Below are 26,314 nucleotides of genomic sequence, written 5' to 3'. Positions count from 1 at the left end.
CAGGATTTAACTATGGGTTAGATGGGGCTGAGGTGATGAGGATTGAATCCTAGTTTTGTTTTGGCTTTTGGCTTAAGCACCTGGGTGAATAGATAAAGGGGCATTACCTGAGATGGAAAAACCTGGGGGAAATAGGACACCAGGTGATGTAAGGCAAGTCCCGACATCCATGGAGATGGTTGTACTTGGGCATTTTCAAAGGGACAGTTTATTTCCAGTTCCAATGTTGCTTCCACTAACCCTTTGCCTCCTGGCCTCCAGCTTGTCCTGAGGAAGGCCTCACACTGAACCAAAATGAAAGGAAGCATTCTGAATCAAACAGCAGCTTCTCTGGCCACCTTCTGAATTCCTTTGAAGTCTGAAAGTCACGTCAGTGTTTAAGTATACCCTTACCACTGACCATCATCAGCCGCCTTTCCGTGTGGTCTCCTAGAGAGCCCGGGAGAGCCCAGGACAGAAGCACTCCAGCCTGTGCCCTGACAAAAACTGCACATTGAGACTTGGGGTTTGCTCAAGGAAGAGAGGGCACAAAAGAAACAAAGGCTTTATCAAAAGATATAATAATTAAAAGGGGGAAACAACAGTCCCCAACTTACAGAACTGGTATAAGGATTAAGAAAACTGATATGGGAATTAAAATAGTGTTCCAATTCATAGAATTAATATAAGGATTTAAGCATGAAAGCACTAAGAATTGAGATTGCCACATAGCAAGCATTACACCCTGGTCTGTTAAATAGAATGTTTAAAAATGTGCGGAGGAAAGTTGCTTGTCTTCACATGGATTTTGTGATAGGAAAGTATAAAGGCTATTTAAAATCTATAAAATGTGTTTTGCGCATAGAAGACATTATTATTAATGTGAGTGTACCATCTGGACACTAGACTCTAGAATCTCTTTCACCGTATGTGTTCTGGGTCACCTCATACCCTTGGGGATCAACTGGTTTCTGAATTAGCCAACGTGCAAACCCTTAGAGCAGCCACTATCACATAATAGGTGCTGAAAAGATGCGTGTTTTTCTTTTTTTACCACTCATTTCTGAACCTCAGTTTTCTCATGGGTCTCCTTGAAGTCCCCCCATGGTTATCGGTGCCTTTTTTTCTTCCAACAGAGATTTCCTGGGGACCAAGGAGGCATCGCTGCTGCTGATGGCCATGTTCCTCCTGGCTGTGTTCTACCATGGACAGCAGGTGATCTAACATTTTGCTCTGACTGCTCTGTTACCCGACATTTCTTGTCTCTGCTGCTCTTTGCAGCAAATAACTTTTACTGACTGTGGCAAGTTGTGATTCTTAATGAATCAATTCCTAATAAAGACCACCTAATGAAAAACAAAGCTGGAGAAGATCTGGCAAACAATGTGGTTTTGGTGACCTTTGGATATATCTCTTTCAAAAAATCATCTAGTGAAAGAGCTTTCAATTTCTGCCTAAGACAAACTGGGATCTCTCCCAATTCTGTTGCCTGGATGAAATTATTACTACAAAAGTTGTGTACTATATTAGGTAAACATTTAGGTTCAGCTGAGCCTGGATTCTAATCACAGTTCTTACTCTCAGCAGTGTGTGATCTTGGGCAGGTTACTTATCTCCGTGAGCCTCAGTTTCCTCAACTCTAAAATAAATTAGTAATACCTAAATAGGGCTGTCTTGAGGAAGCATTTGAGATTATTGTGTGTAGAATTTTGTGCACTAACTTGCATTGTTTCTAGAAAAGACTTCATTACAGATCTGTCCTAATTATATACAATGTCTGCCATATGCGTTCCACCTTCCATGAGCCCTTACTCTTTACCAGAATCGGGAGTGGGCACTGTGGGCAGAACTGTACAAAACCCCAGCTCTGGTCCAGTCTCCTGGAGTGGAGCTGACCCCAAATAATGCAAACATGTTGTGTGTGAAACAGACTTGGCTACGGACTTCGAGAAAGAAAATTATTCTTCATGGGAGCATCTAGGCAGGACTCTCAAAGGCCAGTAGAACTTCTTCAGGTAGACTTCAACCCATGAATGTTCATCGCTTAGGGAGATTTTCACCGCCTGGTAGAAATCAGGCCCTGCCTCCCTCACCACTCCTGTCTGGGTCTTGGTCCATCTTTCTGTGGTCTGTGTGTACTTCAAAAACCATAACCAGAAAAGAAGGAAAGCACAGCAAGGAGACTGTCAGCCAGGGCAGAAATAGAAACACATTGCTGGGAAATCACCATGGAAACAGAGGTAACGAACCCTGAGAAAACAGGAATGAAACAGCCCAAAACCCCAAGAACACAGAGATACGTATTTAAAGTTATTTGTAATAATGGGGATTGTACAGTATAGGTAAGAAAAAAATAGATAATATTAAAACTTGGCAAGTGAAGGAAATGAATAAATAATTAATACTTATTGAGTTCCTACTATGTGCCTAGCACTTTCTCTCTACTCTCATTTAATCCTATCAACAACCTGGAATGGAAGTTATTATTACTCCTGTTTTATGGATGATGAAAGTAAGGCTATTCAGCTAGTAAGCAGGAAGACTAGAATCCAAATCCTGATCTGTCTTCAAAGCCTACCCTTTCTACTTCACTAGGCTGATCAGAGCAGAACAAAGACGCTGTGTGCATACGAACACAGTGACCCAGGGCACTGCATCCTGCAATATGCTTTCACTTGTTTTCCCATTTTGCCTGAATTTATGATGAAACACTAGGCCAAGTGTCAAAGGCTAGCCATTTCTAGAATTCCTGTTTTTAGGTCTTTCCAGCCATCTATGAGGTCTGGGGTCTTGTCTTCTGCTACTTGACAGCTTTCATTTCTAGGGGAGAATGCCTTAGTCTGAAATACAAATGACAATCCATTTGAGAACTATGAAGACAGATTCAGACAAGTCCATAATCCTACAGACAAACATATGCTCACTCAATTACACAGGTTTTAAATTGACAAGTAAGAAATCCCCAAAAATAGCTGAGAGAACAAGTTCTGGGTGAGGGTCGTCATTCCATAAAAAGAAGACTGGTTCTGTCTCTTCTGTCACCTTAGGGAATTACTTTGTGCCCTGTCAGTGCCTTCCCCAAATGGTACCCTAATAACATTCAGATTTGATTTATCCTATGCTCTGTTTATCCTGGAAAAGCAGATAACCTAATTGTATTAAGATTATAGGTAAAGTACGAGTATGTAACTATTTAGTGAGAGTCTGAGTGACTGGGTTTAAGTGACATCTGATATTTTTCCCTTTCATTTTTAACTTTCAAAGGGTTTTGAAATTATATAATCACATCTCATAACTATAGCAGTTACAAGTACAGGCTTTGGAATTGGGCAGATAGTATTCAAACCCCAACTCTGCCACTTAGTAGCTATGTGACTTTCAACAATTTACTTAACTTTCTGATTTTCAATTTCCTCACCTGTACAATGGGTATGATAATAACAAGTTCTACTTCATCGGGTTGTTAGGGTGTTATATGAGAATATAATTGTAACATACTTATTCCAGTGGCTCCCACACATAATAAATTTTCAAAATTGATAGCTATTAATATTTTACTTTAAAAATAAGCCGATGACACAAACAAGGCAGGTGATGTTAGCCATCTGGTCCTAAGACAGGAGCAGAGATTGAAGTCCCCTGAGGTCACAAAGCCTGTAAAAAATGCCAGACTGGAACAGGAATCCAAATGCTCAAACTCCTAGTTCGATTCTGTTTCCTCCACGTGCCACTGCCTCCCTGTGATAGGGGCGGCTTTCTGCAGGGTTGTCTCACTTCAAGTGTCTCTATCTGTAGCATCATTTGGGGTCCTGTTAATCTCTGATCAAGCCTACCCACTCCGGACTTGCTCTCTGTTTCCACCGGTTTCTCCTTGTGACTCAGAGGCCCTCTAGTTTTAATAGGGGCTGAATAATGCCCATTGATGCCTGGTACGCAGAAGCGTCTGGTGGGGGCATGTGTAATTAAACATCTCCAGAGGAACGGAGGTGGTTATGTAACTGAATAATTGGAAATTTTCATCTTGCATATATGTGGAAATGATATGCCAAACACTTCCTCCTCTGAGGCAAGTGAACATTCTCTACGTTGAACAGAGAGAGCAAACAATCGGGTGCCTCCCACCAGGTGCCTGATTCACCAGCAGCCCTGGAGGTTTGAGCTTTGCCTGGGCATCTTCGTTTTTAGCAGAGGAAGCCACGCCTCCACAAGGAGAAAGAAATAAATGAGGTCCTATCTCTAGTAACTTCTGACTGTGATAAAGGCAGGCACCAGAGATTGTGGGGCTCAGAAGGAAAGACTCAAGCCTTGGAACCAAATATTCTTGCTTGAGTCTTAGCAATTCCACTTCAAGAATGGGTGACCTTGAGAGACTCAACCTTCCAGAGCTGTCATTTCTGTCTTACAGGTTATTGATTGCATTCTCTAAGGCATTTAAGAGACTCCCCTGTCCTTTGTTTTTGTTCTGTTTTGTTCATACTGTATTTATGTCTAGAAGCTTGGTGGGATTCAGGTTCAATGATTTCTGCAAAATATTTAATTGGTTAGTTTTATAGGCTACAATTAGGGGGTACATAATGTCTCCTTACCTTTTTGTGATGTTAGCAGCTGCTTACGCTAATCGCCTATATTCACTTATTTTATACAGTGATATGCTAATCCTATCAGTCCTCCATAATTTATTAGCTGGCATACATTATTAAAGAGAACCATCTCCTCACTATTTGTTACCTGGAAGTACAATTCATCAAGCAAAGATAAATGCTGAATTTTTTCCCTACAAGTTTGTTTTCTATAAGTTTCCCCACAAGTTTTTTCCTTAGCATCATTCAGAGGTGACCAATGAGGTTCTAGTTTTTAAGCGTAATTTTGAATCTATGCATTTTACCATATTCTCTGTGTTTTGATTCATTGCAATTATTAGTCTTATTAAGCTAAATGTGTCACATCTTTGACTAGTGGGAGCTCATTCAAGTTGGCTTTTGCATCGTTTTGACATAATCCTGGTAGTCTCTGATAGAATCCTGGTTTCTCATGTTAAAAAGTCTTCCAATAAAGTCATTTACTTAAAACAAGACATAATTAAAGGTACCTAAAATTTGGGCACCTCTGAAAAGAATGGGAATTTTTTTCTAGGAACTGATATGTAGAAACCATAATCGGGACACTGGGAGTTATTGCTACTAAGTTTCGTTGTTTCTAGAACTTGATTTCAGTGGGCAGAGCTAGAAAATCTATACATCATGAGTTCACAGTGTGATACTTTGATGTCATAATGAGGACCACAAGCTTTTGACTCAACTTCATCAATCTTATATCTGCAGCTCCCTTTTCTCTTCCCCAAAATTCCAGTTTTAATGACACCTACACAGTTAACTCATTTACTTTATCTTGTGATTCACTATAATAGTCTAAGTACAATAATACACTTGTTACCACCTATAATATGGTTATTGTAAACAGTTTGGACATTCGTGTTGCACTCTTTTTATCCTTAGGGTATTTCCCTCTGGGAGCATGTCATCAAATTATTGTGCAAAACGACATCTGATATGGTTCCTCTCTGTGTAGGCTCATTTGTTTGTCTGCTTGGTTGGTTGTTTTTACAGAGTTTTTTGAGAATAGATTTAGTTTGATAATTAAGTAAAATATTGGAATGATTCTATAGTTATTTACTTAAAACGAGACATAATTAAAGAAGTTTAAATTCTATCCCTATTTTCCCACACCATTCCCTTCCTTTGTCATTTCAATAAATTAATTAAGAAATATGTGTGTGTGCATGTATGTGGATAGAAAGATCGATCTTCCTTAGATAAATGGTAGCATACTATATACACTTTTCTCCTCTTGGAGACCAGTTCCTCAAAGTATGGAGAGATAGTCTTCATTTCTTTTTAATAGCTGCATCATGGTCAATGATATTTCTGTACTAAAGTTTATTCAGCCAACAAAACGAACATTTGGTTTGTTTTCAGCCTTTGTTATTAAAAATTCTGCTGAATGGATAACCTTGGGCATATGGTCTTTTCATACTTTTGCCATCCACTGAGACTTTAAAATTTTTAAAAGAGAAAATAAGCTATCTGAACTATCTAAGCCCTTGAAATCAGGGCAGCTAACCATGTGTGTACCAGGGCAGCATGCTGTTCACATCAACAGTTAAAGACTGAAATAAGGACATACCCAGAACTGCAGTAAAAACGGGCTGTGAGATCCTTTGGAAAGGACACTGTGAACCTTCTTATGAGAGGAGAGGCTAGGACAAGAGGGAACCAATGTATATTGAGTGCCTACTATGTGCCATGTGTTTATCTATAACTTCCTATAATGCCTTTTCCACCCCTGCATGGTCACTGATGTTCACATCAATTTCAGAGAGGAGGAAACTGAGATGAAGTAACTAGTCCAGGGTTAAAGTGTGTAAATGTGGAACTAGAACTCTAAGCTATATCTGTCTAGTAACTAAATCTGTAATCCTTTCACTTATGAGTTCATTCATTTATTCTATATTACCTAGTGGTTAACAACTCAGATTCTATATTCTGATTTTTGAATCAAGTTCAAATCCTGGCTTCCACTAACTCATGTGTGGTCTTAGTCAAGTTACTAATTCATGTTTGCTTTGATTTTTTATCTGTAAAATAAGAAATGATAATAATACCTTCCTATTAGGGCTATTGTATGGATTAAAGGATTTAATATATGTATATTGTTTAGAACCATTCCTGGTCTATGATAAGCACCATGTAAGTGTTAGCTAGCTTTATTATGATTTATTTATTGAGTCAACAAATATTAAGTGCCTGCCCTGTGCCAGAGATGTTACAACGTGGTAAGCGTATTCATATCTCCAGCTGTTGTACATAACAATATATCATAGACTGAGTGTATTAAACAACAGAAATTTATCTTGTGGTTCTGGAGGCTGAGAAGTCCAAGGTCAAGGTCTGGAAAGGTTTGTTTTCTGATGAAGGCTCTTTTCTGGCTTGCAGATGGCTGGCTACCTGCTTGCTGTATCCCCACCTGGCCTTTTCTTAGTGTGTGCATGTGGAGAGAGAAAGTGCGAGTGTTTGCATGTCTCTTCCTATAAGGGCAATAATCTCATCCTGACGGATACACCATCATGACCTCATCGACCCTAATTACATCCTGAAGGTTTCATCTCTAAATGCCATCACATTGGGGGTTAGGGCTCCAATATATGAATTTGAGAGGGACACAGACATTCAGTCTGCAACAGTAAGGATGTAAAGTCGAACAGATAGAAGCACCTCTGACCATATGATATGGTTTGGCTGTGTTCCAACCCAAATCTCACCCTGAATTGTAATAATCCCCACATGTCAAGGATGGGGCCAGGTGAAGATAATGGAATCACTCGGGCAGTTTCCCCCATACTGTTCTCATGGTAGTGAATACATTTCATGAGATCTGATGGTTTTATAAATGGGAGTTCCCCTGCACAGGCTCTCTCTTGCCTCCTGCCATGTAAGAGTTTCCTTTGCCCTTCCTTCATCTTCCACCATGATTGTGAGGCCTCCTCAGCCATGTGGAACTGTAAGTCCATTAAACTTCTTTCCTTTATAAATTACCCAGTCTCAGGTATGTTTTTATTAGCAGCACAAGAATGGACTAATACACCAAACAACACCAACGGTCTAGTAAAGGACGCCAACATTATCAGGTAATCACACAAACAAGTATGAAATCACAGGGGCAATAATGCTGTGAAAGGCAGGCACACATCTCTGTGAAACCTAATCATTCTCTGATCACTTGGCTTCCAACAAGATGCCTCCCAAAATATTCAGATCAGGCTCTGTTTCATTTGTGAAGAGTTCCAGAGAAGCCTTTCCTGCCTCCCAGTGGTGTGTACCTGAAGCCTACACCTCAGTTTACCTGGTTCTTCTCTTTCTCTCACACGTACTGCAGCTGGAGTACACAGCCCGCCTGGACTTCCTTTGGCGAGTGCAGGCCAAAGAGGAGATCAATGAGATGAAGGAGCTGAGGGAACACAATGAGAACATGCTCCGGAATATCTTACCCAGCCACGTGGCCCGCCATTTCCTAGAGAAGGACCGAGACAATGAGGTGAGCCAGGGGCTGGTCTAGCCAGTGAGAAAGGGGTGGTAGGTGATGTGCAGTTATTCACATTGATCCCAAGCTCTGGGAGAATTTCACTGTCATCATGTAAGTGCATGAGAATGGAGAAACTGCCTAGCACTATGAAATTTACACATGGCCTCCCAACCTCAGGCACCTCATCTACAAGATGTATATAATAAGGTCTCCATTGAAAGACTAAATTGGAATTTTAAAGTTTTATGTGCATATGCATGTATGTATGTGTGTGTGTGTATATATATGTATATCTATGTGTATGTGTATGTATGTGTGTATATATATATATACGAAAATTTCACTTCTGGGTATATACCCAAAATAATTGAAAGAAGGGTCTTAAAGAGATACTTGTATATCTAGAAGCATTATTTACAATAGCCAAAAAGTTGAAGCAGCCCCAAGGGTCCACTGACGGACGAATAGATAAACAAAATGTGATATATACATAAAGTGGAATATTATTTCAGGCTTTAAAAAGAAGGGAATTCTGATGCATGCTATAGCAATGGATGAATTTTGAATACATTATGCTAAGTAAAGTGGGCCAGTCACAAAAAATAAATACTGTATTATACCACTTATATAAGGTACCTAGAGTGGTCAAATTCATAGAGATGAAAAGTAGAATGGTGGTTGCCAAGGGCTGGAGGGAGGGGAGAATGGGAGTTATTGTTTCATGGGTGCAGAATTTCAGTTTTGCAAGATCACAGGAGTTCCAGAGATAGATGGTGAAGATAGTTGCACAACAATGTGACTATACTTAATGCCACTAAACTGTACACTTAAAAATGATCAAGATGGTCAGGCACAGTGACTCACGCCTATAATCCCAGCACTTTGGGAGGCTGAGGCGGGTGGGCCACGAGGTCAGGAGTTGAAGACGAGCCTGGCCAAGATGGTGAAACCCCGTCTCTACTAAAAATACAAAAATTAGCCAAGCATGGGGGTAGGCACCTGTAATCCCAGCTACTTGGGAGGCTGAGGCAGGAGAATTGCTTGAACCTGGGGGGCAGAGGTTGCAGTGAGTCAAGATCATGCCCCTGCACTCCAGCCTGGGTGACAGAGTGAGACTCCATCTTAAAAAAAAAATTGGTAAAGATGGTAAATTGCATGTTATATGCATTTTACCACAATTAAAAATAATAATAAAATATATGTATATATACATGTATATGCATATATGTGTAACATATATGTGTATATTTATATATATGCACATATACATACATATGTGTGCATATATCTTCTTAGCCCATTGCCTAGCACATAGCAAATGCTCAGAAATGCTCTTTTTACTTAAAACTGTTTTTTCTTACTACATTATGAAGGCAGTCTAGAAGTCTGAAATCAAGGTGCTGGGAGTCTCATGCCCTCTCCAGAGGGTCTGGGGGAGAATCCCTCCTTGCCTTTTTCAGCTTCTGTTAGGCCCAAGAGTTGCTTGGCTATGGTCACTTGGCTCTAATTTCTCTCTCCATCTTCACACAGCCCTTCTTAAAAGGACAAGTATACTCTCCTTTTAAGAACACCAGTCACAGATTTAGGGTTCACCCTAATTCAGTATGACCTCATCTTAATTACATCTGCAAAGACCCTATTTCCAAATAGTACCATGTTGGACATGACTGTTCGGGGGAGCATGAGTGCTGGTGGCAGGAGGTACTAGGCACTATTCGGACCACTAGAAGGAGGAAGGGTCATATGGTGAGTGCTGTGAAGGGAAACCCTAGACAGAGCCTAATGGTCAAGCTCCATGGGCAACAGTTACTTCCACACAGAATGGGAGCCTCTGGAAGTTTTAAGTGTAACCTAGTCAGTTGGCTGCTGATAGAGAGTGGATAGGAGGATCATGCGACAAAAAGCCAGGCAGGAGACCCTAAAAGAGCCCAGGTGATGAGGCAAGACCCTGGTGATGAGGCCTAGGATGGCGGCAGTGGAGATGGAGAGAAGGAGATGAATTACAGACACCTCTAGAATATAGAATCAATAGTTCTTGATAATGGAGCAGATGCGGGAGATGAGAAATGACAAAATCAAATGATTTGGCTCCCCCACCAACCTTCAAGGGAAAGTAACTCAAGAGGGAACCGAAGGTGTCTTTGAAAGCTCTAAATGGCATTATCATGTGAATGAGCTTGGCCTTACTCTGTGAGACTCCCAAGGGAAGGTCTAGAACCATGGACCGGCCCACAGGGGACACCTTTGGGTTTCGTGTTAGGAGGAGCCTTACGAGGACAGAGCCATCAGGCCATCTCATCCTCCTAACACAGTGAGATCTACAAGGCAGGGACCACATCACCCTTGATCACCACTGTGCCTGGCTGTGGCCCCTGCTCATGAAATGCCTGTGGATGAACTGGAGTAGTGGGCTCCCTTGCTGAGGCATTCAACTTGGGAAACTTAACCCCTTGCTGAGGATTCTACAAAGGCAATAGGGGTTGTCTGAGAGGCAGGGATAATACAGCTCTTCCAGGACTGGATTTTCAGACTGAGCTAAACAGGAAATGAAAAACCCTTAGGACAAAAATTACAAACTCTAAGACCCTGAGACAAATCTGACCAATGAGCCAGTTGGCTTGGACAGTGGTTAGTTGGTTGGTTTACTTATTTAATTTATGAATGTGATGCCTTTATGCATAAAGTGGGCTCTTCAGTTTACCCATCTGTACCCTGCCATTTATGTTACCTGTAGGGCCCCTAAAAACATTGAGGTTTGTGATCCTTGCCTTAGGACCATAAAGGGCAGAGCTGGGAGAGAATGATGAGGTCCATTTTTCATCCAAGCCACTGAAGAAAAATCAGTGGAAGAAAAGCCAAGGGAATGAGTAATCAGCCACTGGAATAATGAGATCTTGATGTACTCAGGTCTTTGAGAGTCTCTTGGGTGTGGAGACTCCACCCTCCTCAGTGGATGGAGTTCCCTGGAATTGGGCTCAGGCCTGGTTTCCTCAAGGCTCCCTAAGGTCGGTGTCTTTGTTGCAAGAGCTTCTTGATGAAACCATGAAAGGAGAGAGAATATCAATGTGTATCAACCATGACCACCAGATGGCGAGGATAAACTCCACATGTAAAATCCAAAGAAAAATGAGAAAAAACAGCTTTTTAATCGAGACAGCGAAACAGTGAGGCACATCGGACCAGTGTAGAAGAGCAAGGACATACTGGTTTCATCCTGAAAGGATGGAAACCAACCAGAGATGCATGCTGAGACTCCAGGTCATCAGCTGTTATTCAGGCCAAACCCCTGCTGAGCAAAATAAAGGACTGCTTCAGCATTCATCGCATGTATAAGACATCTTGTCAGGATTATTTGAGATTTTATAAATATTTAAACAGTTCGCACTGGACTAGGATTAAACACCAATCATGGTTACATTGCCTAGAGAATTTTCACATTAGGATAAAATATCATTTACCGAACACCTATTCCACGCCAGATACTGAAATAGGCAATTGATGACAATGATCTTTCATTCTATTTACAACCTTAAGAGTTCCATCAGCCTCATATTATTGATGAGTTAACTGAGGTCCTGAGAGGTGAAGGGAATGCCTCACTTTCTTTATGGAAAGCTGCAAGGGGAATCCATTCCCTCAGGTTTATTTCTTCCATGCCCCTCTCTCCCTTACAATGCCACTACCCATACCAACTCTGGAGTATGGCAAGAGGGGTGTGTGTGTGTGTAGAAAAAGAGAGAAGGACAGAGTCATACAACATGTAAAAGGGTGACAGGGAAGGGGCAGGACTGTAGTGGCCGGCAAGAACTCCCAGTTTCATGCTCTGTTGCCATAAGAGGCAAAGGCATTTTTAGCTTCTCCTCTTGCTACAAACCTGAACTGTGATACAAATTTCTGAACATCTGATGGGGGACATCTGTGAGTTCCATGGGGTCACGATAGCACCCAAAGCACCACCTTTTCCTGATATGCCAGGGTATCTCCCAAGTCTATCCCTGGGGTGGCAGTGCCTTCATGGCTGACCTTCAGCTGACCTAGAAGAGTTGCTTGATGCACAAAGCCTCCAACTGACTTGTCTGCATCAATGTGGGCCTCACACTTTAGAAAATGATTCCACAGACCACAATCAAAAATGAACTGAAGATACAGCTTCTAGCTGGCAAAGCCAGATGACTTCTTAGGTGTAACTTGTGTGTATGTCCCTGGCCACAGCAGCCAGGGGTATGCTGAGAGCCTTCATTGGCATCACTGCTGCAAGCTCAGACTCTCTTTTCTCTCCCTCCTTGGATTCTAACCCCTTGTGAGGTGTTCCAAGGAAGGCCATGTGACCTAGCGGAAAAATCCCAAGCTATTAAGCCAGAAGAACATGTATTCAAATTCCAGCTCTTCCATTTACTAGCATGTGATTTGGAGAAAGTTAAGTTCTCTGAGCCTCAGTTTCTTCAGCTGTAATACGATTCTAATTCTTACCCTCCTAGGACCCAGACGTTAATCAGTCAAGGAGGTGGAGGGAAAGAATTCCAGGCAGACAGGCCCAAACGGCCAAAGGCATAAAGACGAGACACTATAGGATATTTGCTGAGAAGGATTGGGGGGACTACAAGCACCCAAATATTTTAAGAACAGGCCAGAGCAGAGGTATCCTAAGTACAAAGAGACAAGTCTTGAAGAGCATTGAAGTAGTTTGGATCTGATTCAATGTGTAATAGGAGGTAGGAACTATTATCCCCATTTTCTAGATGAAGAAACTGAAGCTCAGGGAAGGAAAGAAATTTACCCATGGTCACAAAGCTAGCGAGGAGTGAGCTCAAATCCAAACCCAGGTATGTGTAACACCGAAGCCAGTGTTCTTTCCCCTCCACCTCACTGTAAGTGCATGCAGAGAAGGGGAACTGTGACAAAGGATGACTCAAACCATCCAAACACAGGCAGTGGACAGGGTCTCACACCCAGAAGCCTCCTGTCCAAGGCGGTGTTACACACACAAACATTCTGGCAGCTTCTGCTATTCTGATGGGCTTTTGGCTTAGAATAGCACTCACTTCCCCTGGTCAGGAACATTCTTGCAGATAAAACCAGCTGGAGGTCCAGGCCTGGGTATCTCATCAATGGCATGCAGGCTAGCTCTGAGTCCAGGGAAACCTGCTGGCTCATCATGGCTTTATGAGGCGTTGTTGAAAAGACACTAGCAAAGGCAGCTGTCCCAGGTGCTGGAGATTCCACACAGCATAAATCCCATCTCTGTCACTAACTAGCTGTGTGATCTATGCCAGGTTTCCCAACTCTTTGGAGTCCATTTCCTCATCTGATTAATAGAGGAAATAATACTGACCTTGCTGAATTGGGGTCAGAGCTAAATCGGATAACACATTAAGTCCCCAATGCAGCCCAGTGCAAGGCAGCTTCAGTATAGAAAGGCCATGCGTGGGTGGATTCAAAACCCCAGTGCTGGGAGCTTAGTTGTGGTTCCTCCTTTCACTACCTTTATGACCGAGGGCAAATGATAATAAACCTTTCTGGACCTTGTTTTCCTCGCGCCCCTTGTTGTGCTACAAAGGGATCATAATCATATTCTGCATCTTCATCTGACTCATTACAACATTTACATGCATTATCATGCCTAAAGCACTTACATGGTGCTTGACATATTTTAAATGCACACTGGTTGTTGGCTATTGTTTTTGATATACGTAAGTCATTACTATTTTTTCTACTCCTTCCCAGTCACAGCCCCACCCCCTATCCCTTCATTCGCCCATTCCTTCCTCAAGTATTTATTGAGGGCAACCATGTGCCAGGTGCTGTTCTAAACACCAGGGTTAAAACAGTGTACAAAACAACAAGCCCTTGCTGCTCTGAAACATGCATTTTTGTGGGAAGACAGACAGTGAAGCAAATAAATAAATATATAACACAGCGTCAGAGAGTGATGAATTTGATGAGGATAGAAATAGCTGAATGATGGAATAGAGTGTTGAAAGGGTATTTACACTGGTATCTTAGTTTCTTTGTGCTGTTATAACCAAATACTTGATACTGGGCAATTTTTAAAGAACAGAAACGTATTTCCTCCCAGGTCTGGAGCATGGAAAGTCCAATATCAAGGTGCCAGCAGGTTTCATGTCTGGTGTGGGTCCTTTTATCTGCTTCCACGATGGCACTTTAAACGCTGTGTCCCCACATGGTGGAAGAGTGGGAAAGAAGGGATCCACTCCCTCATACCCTTCAACAAGGGCCTTAATACTATTCATGAGAGTTCCACCCTTATCACTTAGTCACCTCCTAAAGGCCTCACCTCTTAATACTATCCCACTGGCAGTGAAGTTTCAACATATGAATTTGGGAGACACATTCAGAAAAGAGCAGGGGTCATGGAAGTTCTCTCTAAGGAGGTGACATTTGATCAGAGACCTGAATGACATGAAAGGATACTAATAAGGTTTGCAAGTCTCAGACATAGTTTCTCCCATGCTGAGAGGTGGTTTAACTTGGTATAAGCAACGCAGGACTTGGAGTTGCCTGAGCAGGTGAAGGACCGGAATGTAGTTCCCCAGGCAGACAGGACATCAGTCTTCCTACTGACATATGCGGGTGTGCGACGGAGTACATGCACATGCTCAAAATCATCTACTAAGTCCAAACCTATACCTTCAACTAACCAGAGGAAGATAACAATAAACCAATAATAGCTTTTCTATATTCATCGATCCCTCCCCAGTTTTCAAAGTGTTTTTATCTTCTTGAAGCCCAAAATAGCAAGAAATAGATGGCACACTCAAGGCGGTTGACTGGAGTGAGTTGAGTGAAGGGACTGTCTCGGAAGGTGTTTGTAGGTTGGCCGGAGCTCCTCCATGTACCCTTCAAAATCCCTCCACCTCTTCTCCCTGTGCTTCCTGGACAGGCACAGGTGAGAAGGCTAATCTACATCAGTTACATCTGTGACCTGCTTGGCCCTCAGGCACCAAGGTGAGGGGTCATCAATGGCTGGCACTAGGTAAGAGATGAGGGGAAGTGAGGAATGTGAGGTCAAGATATTTATTCCCGTGCGATTGCCTGAGGCTGGCTGTGTCACTTCACAGAAATTAATATCTCCTCCCAAGACCACTGCTGTGCTACACCTCCAATGTCAAACCAACTCACTCCTTTTGGGCTCTTCTCATCCCTTTGAGCCTAGAGGGATGACTGCTTTCCTGCCACTAGCCTTGGGTTTCTGGGAGATTTCTTAGGGTTTCCCTACTTCCTGCCCTCGTCTTTCTAATTAAGCCCTTTATCAGTCAACCCTTCCCAAATCGTCTTGATCTGAATGTGCCCCTTCTTTTCTGCTGGGTCTCTAGTTGAAGCAACAGGAATAAGGAGGAGATGAAAATTCCACTGTGCTCAGCAACTGTGGAAAGCTGTGGTGACTCCCAGACTGAAAGGGACAAGGAGAAAAATCAGTTACTAGAACCAGTGTGAGCAGCCACTGCCAGGCGTGGCGCAGAGGAGCAGGCAGACAACTGGAGTACAGCATCTCAGCGCCACCAGAGGCAAAAGCAGAGCAAGAGCTGGCACTGTCATTGACGGCTGAGGGACCGGTTGCCAGAAGAGTCACCTCACTTGCCCAGAGTCATGTGCCCACAGCTGTGGGGGTCGAGCGCTCCTCTCTTCCCACGTTCCTGCCTTCACCAGCCGAGGAGGAAGTCCCTGTAACACCGTCCACCCTGTGGGGAAATGCCAGGGAGGGAGTCTCTCCCTCTCTTATGGTGCTTTAACCCATCAGACTGGGGAAACCCAGGGTCACCGGACCTTGAGACAATCATGGGACCCGGGTGCTAAAGACCCACAAAGACCTCAGTCTGTCTTGTCTCCTCAGGGACTTGTTTGTACCCAAGGTGAACCTGCCTTCTCCTCACATATGACAAGCCATGTAACACAGGTTTCCCTTTCTGCCCCCCAAGAAGGTAAAGACCCACCATTCTCCAGGCTCCCTGCCAGCCACTGAGTAGATACATATACTCAGTCCCACTCTGTCTCACGGGAAGGAGCTGAAGTTTCCCATTAGTGCCTCAGATCCAAGACACATTGTCCAATCCATCCTTACCTGAGAGCCTGTGTTGAGGGGGTTGGTCTTCAACTGACTGTCAGGCCCCTGTAGCCACTCTCTCCATCAGTTAGCATCTTATGGAAAGGAGGGGTGAGTCCCAGTCCCAGTCCACCCTATTCCCACTTCTCCAACCTCCAGTAGGATACCAAAGAATCAAGATCTGAACTCAGGTCATATTTCTTCAAGCTCTTTCTTGCCCCTCCACTGTGAAACAACCATCCAATCAGACGGACAAACCAGTTTCTAATTCCCATGACACTTATTCCTGCTTGTCATTATTATTATTATTGCTGTTGTTGCTGCTATAATTATAGTTATTATTAGCAGTAGCATGGGGCTGTTGTCAGACTGTCTAGGTACAAATTCCAGCTCTACGTCATAACAACTATGGGACTTGGGTAAAGTATTTAATCTCTGCATCCTTCAGTTTCCCCATAGATGAAATAAGGGTCTTACTTGTATCTGTCTCATGGGGATGTGGTGAACATTAAATGAGATGATGTATGTGCAATCTTTTGCATTATGCTTGGCACAAAGTAAGTGCTCAAGAAAGTAGCTAATATTATTATCACAATTTTAATATTTAAGCCATCAGAATATTTCAAATGATGGAAAGACTGAGAAATAAAACTAAGGAAAAGAGCATGAGGCTGGGCGCAGTGGCTCACGCCTATAATCCCAGCACTTTGGGAGGCCTAGGTGGGTAGATCGCTTGAGGCCAGGAGTTCAAGACCAGCCTGGCCAAGGTGGTGAAACCCCATCTCTACTAAAAATACAAAAATTAGCCAGGTATGGTGGCAGGTGCCTGTAACCCCAGCTACTCAGGGAGCTGAGACATGAGAATCACTTGAACCCAGGAGGCATAGGTTGCAGTGAGCCAAGATCCCGCCGCTGCACTCCAGCCTGCGCAATAGAGTAAGACTCTGTCTCAAAAAACAAAAACAAAAGAGTGTGAGAGGAGCTGGCATTCATTAGAATATTCAGGGAGACAAACAATTGCTAAGACACCCCTGGCTGCTGGTCATTTTATACCATGGAGGCATTTACATCACAGGGCATAAACCAAAGCGGGAGGGGATCTGGACTGCATAATTATGCAATGAATTTTAGAGGGTAGGATCTTCTCTTTTTTCTCTATTTTTAAGCAGAAAATAAAAATATAGGCGTAATGGGCTAAATTATGTCTCCCCAAAATTTATATGTTGAAGTCCTAAACCCAAGGATCTCAAAATGTAACTGTATTTAGAGACAGCATCTTTAAAGAGGTAATTAAGTTAAACTGAGGTCCTTGGGGTACCTAACCCAATATGACTGGTGCCCTAATAGAAAGAGGAGACTAGAACCTAAGGGAATACAATGTAAAGACACAGGGAAGACAGCATCTGCAACCGTGGGAAAAGCCCTCTGACAACACCAACCTGCCAACGCCTTGAACTTAGACTTCCAGCCTCTGCAATTGTGAGGAAACTAACATCTGTTGTTTAAGCCACTAAGTCTGTGGTCCTTTATTACAACAGCCCTAACAAACGAATACTATAGGTAATAAACAGAGACTTTCCCACCAAACCACAGTCATTAGGAGGACGCACATTTACTTAAGCAGGATCTCTGACTCCTACTGCAGAGTCAGGTTTCTTCATGGCATCACCACATTGTTCAAAGCCAAGGTAAACAGAAATCACCTTTGAAAGCCATTTACCTTTGCTCTACTCCTTGACTGCTATCTTCACTCCTTCCACCCACCCAGCCCTACCTAGCACATCAGCTGCCTGTGCTCTTTTGGATAAGGACTAAAGAAGGCATTAGTTTCGATTAATCCACACTTAAAGTTCAAGAACAATTGATGATGAATCAGTGACACCATCTTCCTCTGACCTAGGGCATGCTGTGTGGAGGAGGCACACTCACATGTGTAGAGCAGGGAAAGGCCTTGGGAGTCCTCTGACCCTCTCTTCCACTACCAGCTGTGTGATCCAAAACAATGACTTAACTCCTCTCTGTCTCATTTCCTGTATCTGTAAAGTGGGAATAATTATCGTATGACTTCATAGAATTATTGCAAGGATTAAATCGTTGAATTCATATGAAAGTAATTTGTAAGGTTTCATGTTTCCTACGAAGGTCAGGAAGTCATTAATCAACCAACCGTTTTGAGTATTTACCTTGGACCAGACTGTCTAGGGTGTGGATTATATTGTAGGCATCTAAAAACTACGAATCACATGATACATAATTGGAGTGCAAGAAGATGAATGACATGTGGTTTTTCCCCTCATGGAATCCACACTTAAAGGAAGAAATGGATGTTAAGACAGTAATGCAGGTGGCAAGGGTTATACTGTAGAATTGTTGAGGTCACTGCAAAGCAGCAAGTGCAGCCTCTAAACCTGTCTGTGACTTATGGAAGTCCTAGTCTCTAAATGGTCAGTGGAGGCAGAAAACAAGAGCTAGCCTGGTAAAGGAAGCTAACTGCAGGGAAGGAAGAACATTTCCCACCCAGGGACAGATGGCAGGAATAAAAGCATTTCAGTGTGAAATAGAACAGGGTTTGTGTCTTTGTTTGGGTTCTTCCAGAAGCAAACCTTGAGACAAGGATTTGAATGCAAGTAATTTACTCAGCGGTGGTCCCAGTAAACACAAGCAGATTGGAAAATGAGAAGGAAGGCAACCGATAAATGATGCACCATCCGATTAGTTACCTCCGTGGGCGACTGGAGCGCGACTGGAGCTTAATCCCACTGGGAAATTCAGGGAAATGGTGTGAGAGCATGCCTCAAAATTATCAGGCCCAAGGGGCGAGGGAGCCGGGACTCTCTAGCAGTTCCCATTGGCATTGGTTAAGTGCTGCTTCCGTGGGGTGTTAATTTCCTGGCACCGCCCAAGTCTGCGTTTCACATGGGCAGAGTGCCCTCTAGTGGCTACAAAAAAACACCATCTAGTGGTGAAGAAATACAAGGGCTGACACTTGAACCCTGGGTAAGAGGATGCAGACAGCACCTACAGCATCACACACCACATGCACACAGAAGTACAAATGCTTCCGTGTTCTGGAGCACATATCCAACTGCGGAGTTGCAGACAATAAAGCTGAAGTGATAGGTGGAGGCAGGGGCATGCATATATGTCATGCTTCAGTGTGTGAGCTTTATCCTGGAGGCAATGGTGAGGCATTGGAGGGATTTAAGATAGGGAGAGGCATGGTCAATAGTGTATCTTTAATAGATCACTCTGGCTGCTGTGTGAAGGATGCCTTTGAATGGAACAAGACTGGAGTCAGGAAACCCAGTAGGAGGCTCTCATTTTAGTGATCAAGAAGGAAAATGGGAAGAGCCTGATTTTTAAAAACACACAGTGGTAGGAGAAAACATGTTTAGAAGACAAAATCAAACCCAGCAGAACTTGATGATTTATTGAAGATGGATACAATGGGGAAGGAGTCAGGATGACTCTAAGCATGTCTCATTTTGATGATTTGGCAATGCTGGTGCCACCAAGTGAATTAGAGAGCAATGCAGCAGACACAGGCTGAGTTGGAGAGAAGATGCACTAGGTTTATGGAATTTGTGACTGGAGGAGGGTGAGGGCAACCAAGGATGAGACATGGAAGCTTGAAGCCCAGGAAGGATAACTGACCTTGACATAGGAATTTAGAAACCGTCAGCACATGGGTATTGAAAAGGCTGGGATTGACAGAGATGGACCAGGCAAGTCTGTAAAATTGAACAATTCAGTTGGCCAAGGACAGAACCATAGCAATCACCAACATGTAAGGCGGAAGAGAAGCAAAAAAGGGGGGGGGGCCTTCTCAAAGGGGCCAGGCATGAGAAAAGCAAAGGACATCACTAAAGCATAAAAAGTCAAGAGAATCAAGATCTTGGGGTGATCAACAAAAACACCAATCTGCAGGTATCCAGTAGGATGTAAAGTTACATGTGTACATTGATTTTTCCACTTTGACCGGCAGGCTAGACTGTTCTTAGTTCATTTCATTCCAGCTGCATTAAGAGCATGGGAATAGGCAGTGAAGATAACTAGTTTGAGAAGTTTGGAAACAAGAAGGAGAGAAACTGGTTGATAGCCACAAGTGTCTGCAGGATCCAGGCCACTTTGTTCTTTTTCTTAGAAGAGACTCTTAGAGGATGAGGAGGAGCAGGGAGAGGAGGCCAGGAGAAAAAAAATGAGAAAGAAAAGGATCACTGAAAAAGTAAGTTGCTGAAGAAGTTATAAAATGATCAGGTACAAGTATTGACCTTCAGCAAGAGAAGGAAAGCAGACACATCACCACCTGGAGTTGAAGTGAAAGAGAAGAAAATGAATAACAGACAAGTCTATGAGGATTGGAACAGAGGTAAGTCACCACCAAGAGCCACCACCATGTTCTCAATGAAGTAGAAAGGTAAGATCATCCACTGAGAGAAACAGAGTAGAGGGTTAAGCGGAGATCTGAGGGTTTGGACTAGCCATTGAGGAGAAAAGAAAAGGAAGCTGACCAAGAATGAATGAACTTGCAGTCAGAACTCAGGGCCCAGCTGAGGCTGGAGACTATGAATTTTCAGTCATCGCTTTCCATATGGTGATGATGCTGTGGTTGTGGTGCAATGGACTGAATATTCATGATCCTCCAGAATCCGTATGTTGAAATCCTAACTCACAAGGTGATGGTATTAGGAGGTGGGAACTTTAGGAGGTGATTAGATCATGAAGGTGAAAACCCTCATGGATGGGATTAGTGCCCTTATTTTAAAAGGCCCCAAAGACTTGCCTTGCTTCTTCCACCACTTGAGGACACAGTGAGAAATCTCTATCTCTGAACCAGAAAGTGAGTCCTCACCAGACATCAAATCTGCCAGTACCTTGATCTTGGACTTCTCAGCCTCCAGAACTGTGAGAAATAAATTGCTGTTGTTTATAAGTCACTCAGTCTGAGGTATTTTGTTATAGCAGCCCACGTGGAGTAAGACACACAGTGTTGACATAACAATATCCAAGCCTCATTTTCTCTCTCTCTGTGGGTGGGTGCCTGTGCCCCTGCGTACACACATGTGTGCACAGGAAGCATCATTGCAGAACCAAACCTCTGATGACCAATTCTGGTGCCCTCTGTGTGTCTCTGTCCAGGAGCTGTATTCTCAATCCTATGATGCTGTTGGGGTGATGTTTGCCTCCATCCCAGGATTTGCGGACTTTTACTCTCAGACTGAAATGAATAACCAGGGAGTGGAATGCCTGCGCTTGCTGAATGAGATCATTGCTGACTTCGATGAGGTAAACTAAGCTGGGGACATTTACAATCACAAACGGGCATCATTGTCAAAGCATTGTAGGAATTACTTATATATTTTTTTGCACTTATGGAGTTCCAGCCTGCATTATAACACAAACATGCATTATCTGATTAATCATCACAACTATCACCTGAGTTAAATGCTATTGTTTCTCTATTTGGGGGATCAGGAACATAAGGCTCAGGGAGGCTAAGTAACGTAACCCAGTGTCGCACAGCTGGCAGATGGCAAAAGGCAGGACTTGACTAGAAGCCTGTATGAGGCCAATACTACTCAGGCACTGACACCACAGAGGCTGGACGCCGACGCAGGCATTGCTCCATCTTCTCAAAGTGTCAAAGATAAAACTGTCCATTTGCAGTTGGTCAGAGAACTAATTGCAAGTATAAACATACTACAGATAGCAGTTTCTTCCTCCAGGCTCCATTAGTCTAGTGAACACATTCTGTGAGGGGAAATACTCATGCTGTACTTCAGTTCCATTCATAAACTTGACACAAGTAGGCCTTCTCCTCCCCCATTCCCCATCTTGAAGGACACCAGTGTCCATCCAGTTACTCAAGCCTGAGATGGGAAGCAAGTGATTCATTGAGAAAATGCTATGGAAGAAGCCAAATCCCTGCCTAACCCCAGAGGAAACTCAGGGACATGAATGGTACAACTGTCTCACACTGAGGCAGGGGGCCAGGCTTTTGGATACCCGTATTGGTCAGTCATTGTTGGTCATGGGCTGCCGTGGTATTTCTAGCAAGGGAGTTCTCATGAGGCCAGGCAAATTATCCAAAAAAAGGTACGGCAATGCATTGTAAGTAGCCAGCACTCATGACATTTTGGAGGATGGCCCCACAAAGGGCTTGGGGTGGGAAACAAAAGTAACTACCGTATCACTCTAAATAGCATCCTCTCCCTCCATCCCTACATTCGATCCAGCTACTGAGTCCAGTGAAGTCTTTCTTTCCATTGTAGATATTTATGGTGCAAAATGTGATGTTTTGATATATGTGTACATCGTGGAATGATTACATTAAGCTAATTAACATATCCATCACCTCATGTCTTACCACTTTTTTGTGACAAAAATATTTAAGATCTACTCTCTTGGCAATTTTCAAGTATGCAATACATTATTATGAACTATAGTCACTATGCTATGCAATAGATCTCCAGAACATATTCCTCTTGTCTAACTAAAACTTTATACCCTTTAACTAATATCTCCCTGTTCCCACCCCACCCCCCAGGTTCTGATAACCACCATTCCACTCTTTGCTTCTGAGTTTGACGTTTTTAGATTCCACGTATAAGTGATATCATATGTATTTGTTTTTCTGTACCTGGCGTATTTCATTTAGCATCGTATCCTCCAGGCCCATCCATGTTGTTGCAAATGACAGGTCTTCCTTCTTTTTGTGGCTGAATAGTATTCCACTGTGTGTGTGTATATGTGTATGTGTGCGGTGTGTGTGTGTGTGTGTGTATGTGTGTGTGTGCATGCGCGTGTGTGTGTGTGTGTGCATTCGCATGTGTGTGTATCCATTCATTTCTCAATGGACGTTTAGGCTGATTCCATAGTTTGCCTGTTGTGAACGTGCTGAGATGAACGTGGGTGTACAGACATCTCATCAACTTTCTTAATAGCTCTCACACCTGCCTTTTTCTCACCATCAATGCTGCTTTTATCTTGCTTCAGGCCATATCATTTCTCTCCTAGACAACGGCAGTCCACTCCTATCTGCTCTCCCTGCCTGCATCTCACCATTAGCAACCACCAAAGGCAGGACTATTTTGTCACATCCCTTTGAAGCCTAAACCCTTCCGTGGCTCCCCTTCATCAACTCTAGCAGGTCACTGGGGGCCTTGCACTTACTGTCCCTGCCTCCTCTCCAGCCTTACCTCTCACTGCATGCCGCCTGGCCAGCACCACCTGACTACCTGACTACTTACAAGCCAAAAAGCCCACCTGGCTCTCACTCACTGTGCTTTGTGCGTGGAGGCCATGCCATCCTGGCCCTTACCCCATTCTCTCTCCCTTGACTCCATGACCAGCTGAAAAGTTAACATTCATTTAACAGTAAATTCAAACATTACTTCTACTTTTGAAGGCCTCTATCCAGGTAAATGTTGTCACTCCTTTTTTAGTGAAAAACTTATACTCTGAGAAACCTCCTATCATAGAGGCTGAAACCCTTCAGTACCACCCTGTTTACCATCCACTAGCCACTTAGTTCTAGGGTAGAAGCCAGCCCATGTTACTAATCTCTATGGGTTTTTACAAGTGTTGCCAGAAATGCAAAGCATTTTCAATATATATCATTTAATAGTTATTTACCTCTCACACAAACCCTTAGGCTAGGAATTATCAGCCTTCATTTTAAAAATAAGCAAAGCTGAGACTTAGAAACACCAAAAATGACCAGGGTCACATAACCACTAAGTGGCAAAGCCAAGATTTGAACACCAGTCTCCCATACTGCTTTGATTTGTAATCATTTGTGTTGCACTGTTTCTCACTTACGTGGCATTTCATGGTAATGATTTTGAAGTCATAACCCCAAATACGGTTATCGTAGTTGCCCTGGGATGGTTGTAGGGGGTCAAGATGGATAAGACATGATCACTTCTTGCCTCCCAAGGCTTCACCATCCAGTGGGAGGCAGGGTGACTATGAGTTGCCCTAACACAAGAAGTCACTGGTAAGTGTACTAGTACAGAGGGCCTTGTAAGGTGGGGAAGGGAAGGCAATTTTGTGACAATAGCACCTTTACCTCCTATCCTCTATGCTAGGCCATAGGCTCACTAAGATAGAAACCATATTCTTGTATCTTGTTATGTCTCCAGGGCCCAACTCTGTGTCTAGCACATAAGAGATGAACATGACAGATACTTGCTAAGTACTTGCTAAAGGAATTAATTCATTAATGGGAGGACAGAAACAAGCTGGCAGATAGTAAGGTGAAGATAGGTTAACGCAATTCAAAATATACTTCCCATTTTTTTTAATTACCCTATTAAAAATATCTGACTAAAGGTTAAGACGTCAGGCTTTGTTGTATTTTAAACTTTACAGCAGGGGTGTCCAGTGTTTTGGCTTCCTTGGGCCACATTGAAAGAAGAATTGTCTTGGGCTACATATAAAATACACTAACACTCAGGATAGCTGATGGGTTTTTAAAAATTCGCCACAAAAAAACCTCATAAAGTTTTAAGACAGTTTACAAATTTGTGTTGGACCACATTCAAAGCTGCCCTGGGTCACAGGCGGCCAGTGGGCCTCAGGTTGGACTTCATAGTAACTCATCTTCCAAAAGTGCTCCTTCTCATATTTTAAACTTGTAACGAATAAAGTACGTTTGAATTACATTTGCATTTCGGTGAACCAAATTGTAGACACTCCAGACTTGGAAAGCAGAGAAAGAGGGCAGTGCCCCTAGTGGTTGAAACTGGTGTTTGCAGAGGGAAGTTGGAGAAAAGGGGATTGGTCTAGGAGGCTGGGTTCTTTAGAACATGGGCGATCGACCAGGAGGAAAAGTATGATTAAGAGGAGGAGGAGGAGAAGTAGATGAGGAGGAGGGGAGACAGGAGAGAGAAGAGAGGCAGCGATGAAGAGAAGAAGGATGAAAAGAGGAGGAAAGGGGAGGAGGTGGAAGAGAAAGGGTAGGGCGTGGGGAAGGTAGGGGAGAATATAGTCAACAGGAAAAATAAAAATGCAGCCTGAATTGCCAGCCCAAACACTCTCAGCTTTGCCTGTGTAGGTCCTTGGGTCACTCGGGCATGCCTTTTATTTTTTTTTTTTTAATGTCAAGAGAGGCCCTCTAGATTCTGCCTGGCTGAGTTCCAGCCAGACGCCTGCTGTTCACTTTAATACTGATGCTTCTCTTCTCACTGATATAATTACCACAGGAAACTGAGATCATGCAAAATTCTTTCCTGGTTCAGAGAAAAGCTGAACTTTTCACAGATCACACTCTCCAAGACTGTGTTTGCAATAACCCAACTCAAGGGCTTCTCACCCCACCGCTCCTACCTCAACAAAGGGTTGAAGAGCCCTCTCACATCTAACTTCTCCATTTGCTCTAGTGAACAAATGGGCTGATCAGGGACCACACTATGCCTGCAGACAATTTTAGCTATAGAGTAAATAAATCTGCTGCGTGGATATTAAATGAGATAATGAAGTTCCTTTCTGCCTCCAAATTATCTTCTGAGGGGGAGGCTTACCAGAGCCTGAAGCTGGCTCTTGGCCAAGTGGTTCTGAAGAGAAGAGAAGGAAAAGTACCTGCTCTCCACAGGACCATATCAGATCAGTCCACCGCCAGCAGAAAGCTGGGGGAAAGTAGTTACAGGGAGGCAGAGGGAGGGAGGTGAGCAATTGAAGATGTTCCAGGATTTTAAAGCTGAAACATTAGCAGCTGAAGGGCTGCCAAAACACCAAATATGTTTGGTTAGTGTCTGAAAGCAAAGCTCAGTCATGATCCAAGGCTGAAGACCTGCATATCCTGGGCACAACTGGCAGAATCTCTGTAAGAGCAGAAGAGGGTCTTCACTTTAGTTCAAGAAACAAAAATAATAAACAAAGGCTGCCCCTGCTGTAAATCAGGCTACACACACACACACACACACACACACACACACACACACACACACACACACACACCCCCCAAAGCAAAGCACCTTCCTGTGTTCTCCATGTTCCCAGAAGAGTTTCAAGGAGGAATTTTCCAAGTTTCTTAGCCCCTGATTAATTTTAAGATGATGCCCGAAACAAGAGAGTCTGTAGAGAACCCATCTTCCGCTCCGTCTACCTGTCTGTCCACCCCAGGATGACACGAGACCCTGAGGATATTACAATCTTAAATGGAAGCAAAGGCGAGAAAATCAGAAATTGCAT

At 43.2% G+C, this 26,314-nt stretch overlaps 1 protein-coding gene across 4 annotated transcripts in view; it reads left to right on the top strand.

Annotated features, from left to right (window-relative positions):
- Window positions 1–26,314, top strand: part of ADCY8 (adenylate cyclase 8) — a 261,431-nt gene that overhangs the window by 225,603 nt on the left and 9,514 nt on the right. For all 4 annotated transcript variants that reach the window (XM_077942879.1, XM_015145995.3, XM_015145994.3 and 1 more), the window contains 3 exons: window positions 1,116–1,194; window positions 7,912–8,070; window positions 21,260–21,406. In XM_077942879.1, coding sequence (XP_077799005.1) covers window positions 1,116–1,194; window positions 7,912–8,070; window positions 21,260–21,406 — 385 coding nt within the window. The remainder of the gene's footprint in view (window positions 1–1,115; window positions 1,195–7,911; window positions 8,071–21,259; window positions 21,407–26,314) is intronic.

Source organism: Macaca mulatta, chromosome 8, assembly GCF_049350105.2.
Source record: "Macaca mulatta isolate MMU2019108-1 chromosome 8, T2T-MMU8v2.0, whole genome shotgun sequence".
NCBI classification, from domain to species: domain Eukaryota; kingdom Metazoa; phylum Chordata; class Mammalia; order Primates; family Cercopithecidae; genus Macaca; species Macaca mulatta.
The sequence above is the reverse complement of the archived record's forward strand: the minus strand, read 5'-3'. Positions and strand labels throughout refer to the sequence as shown.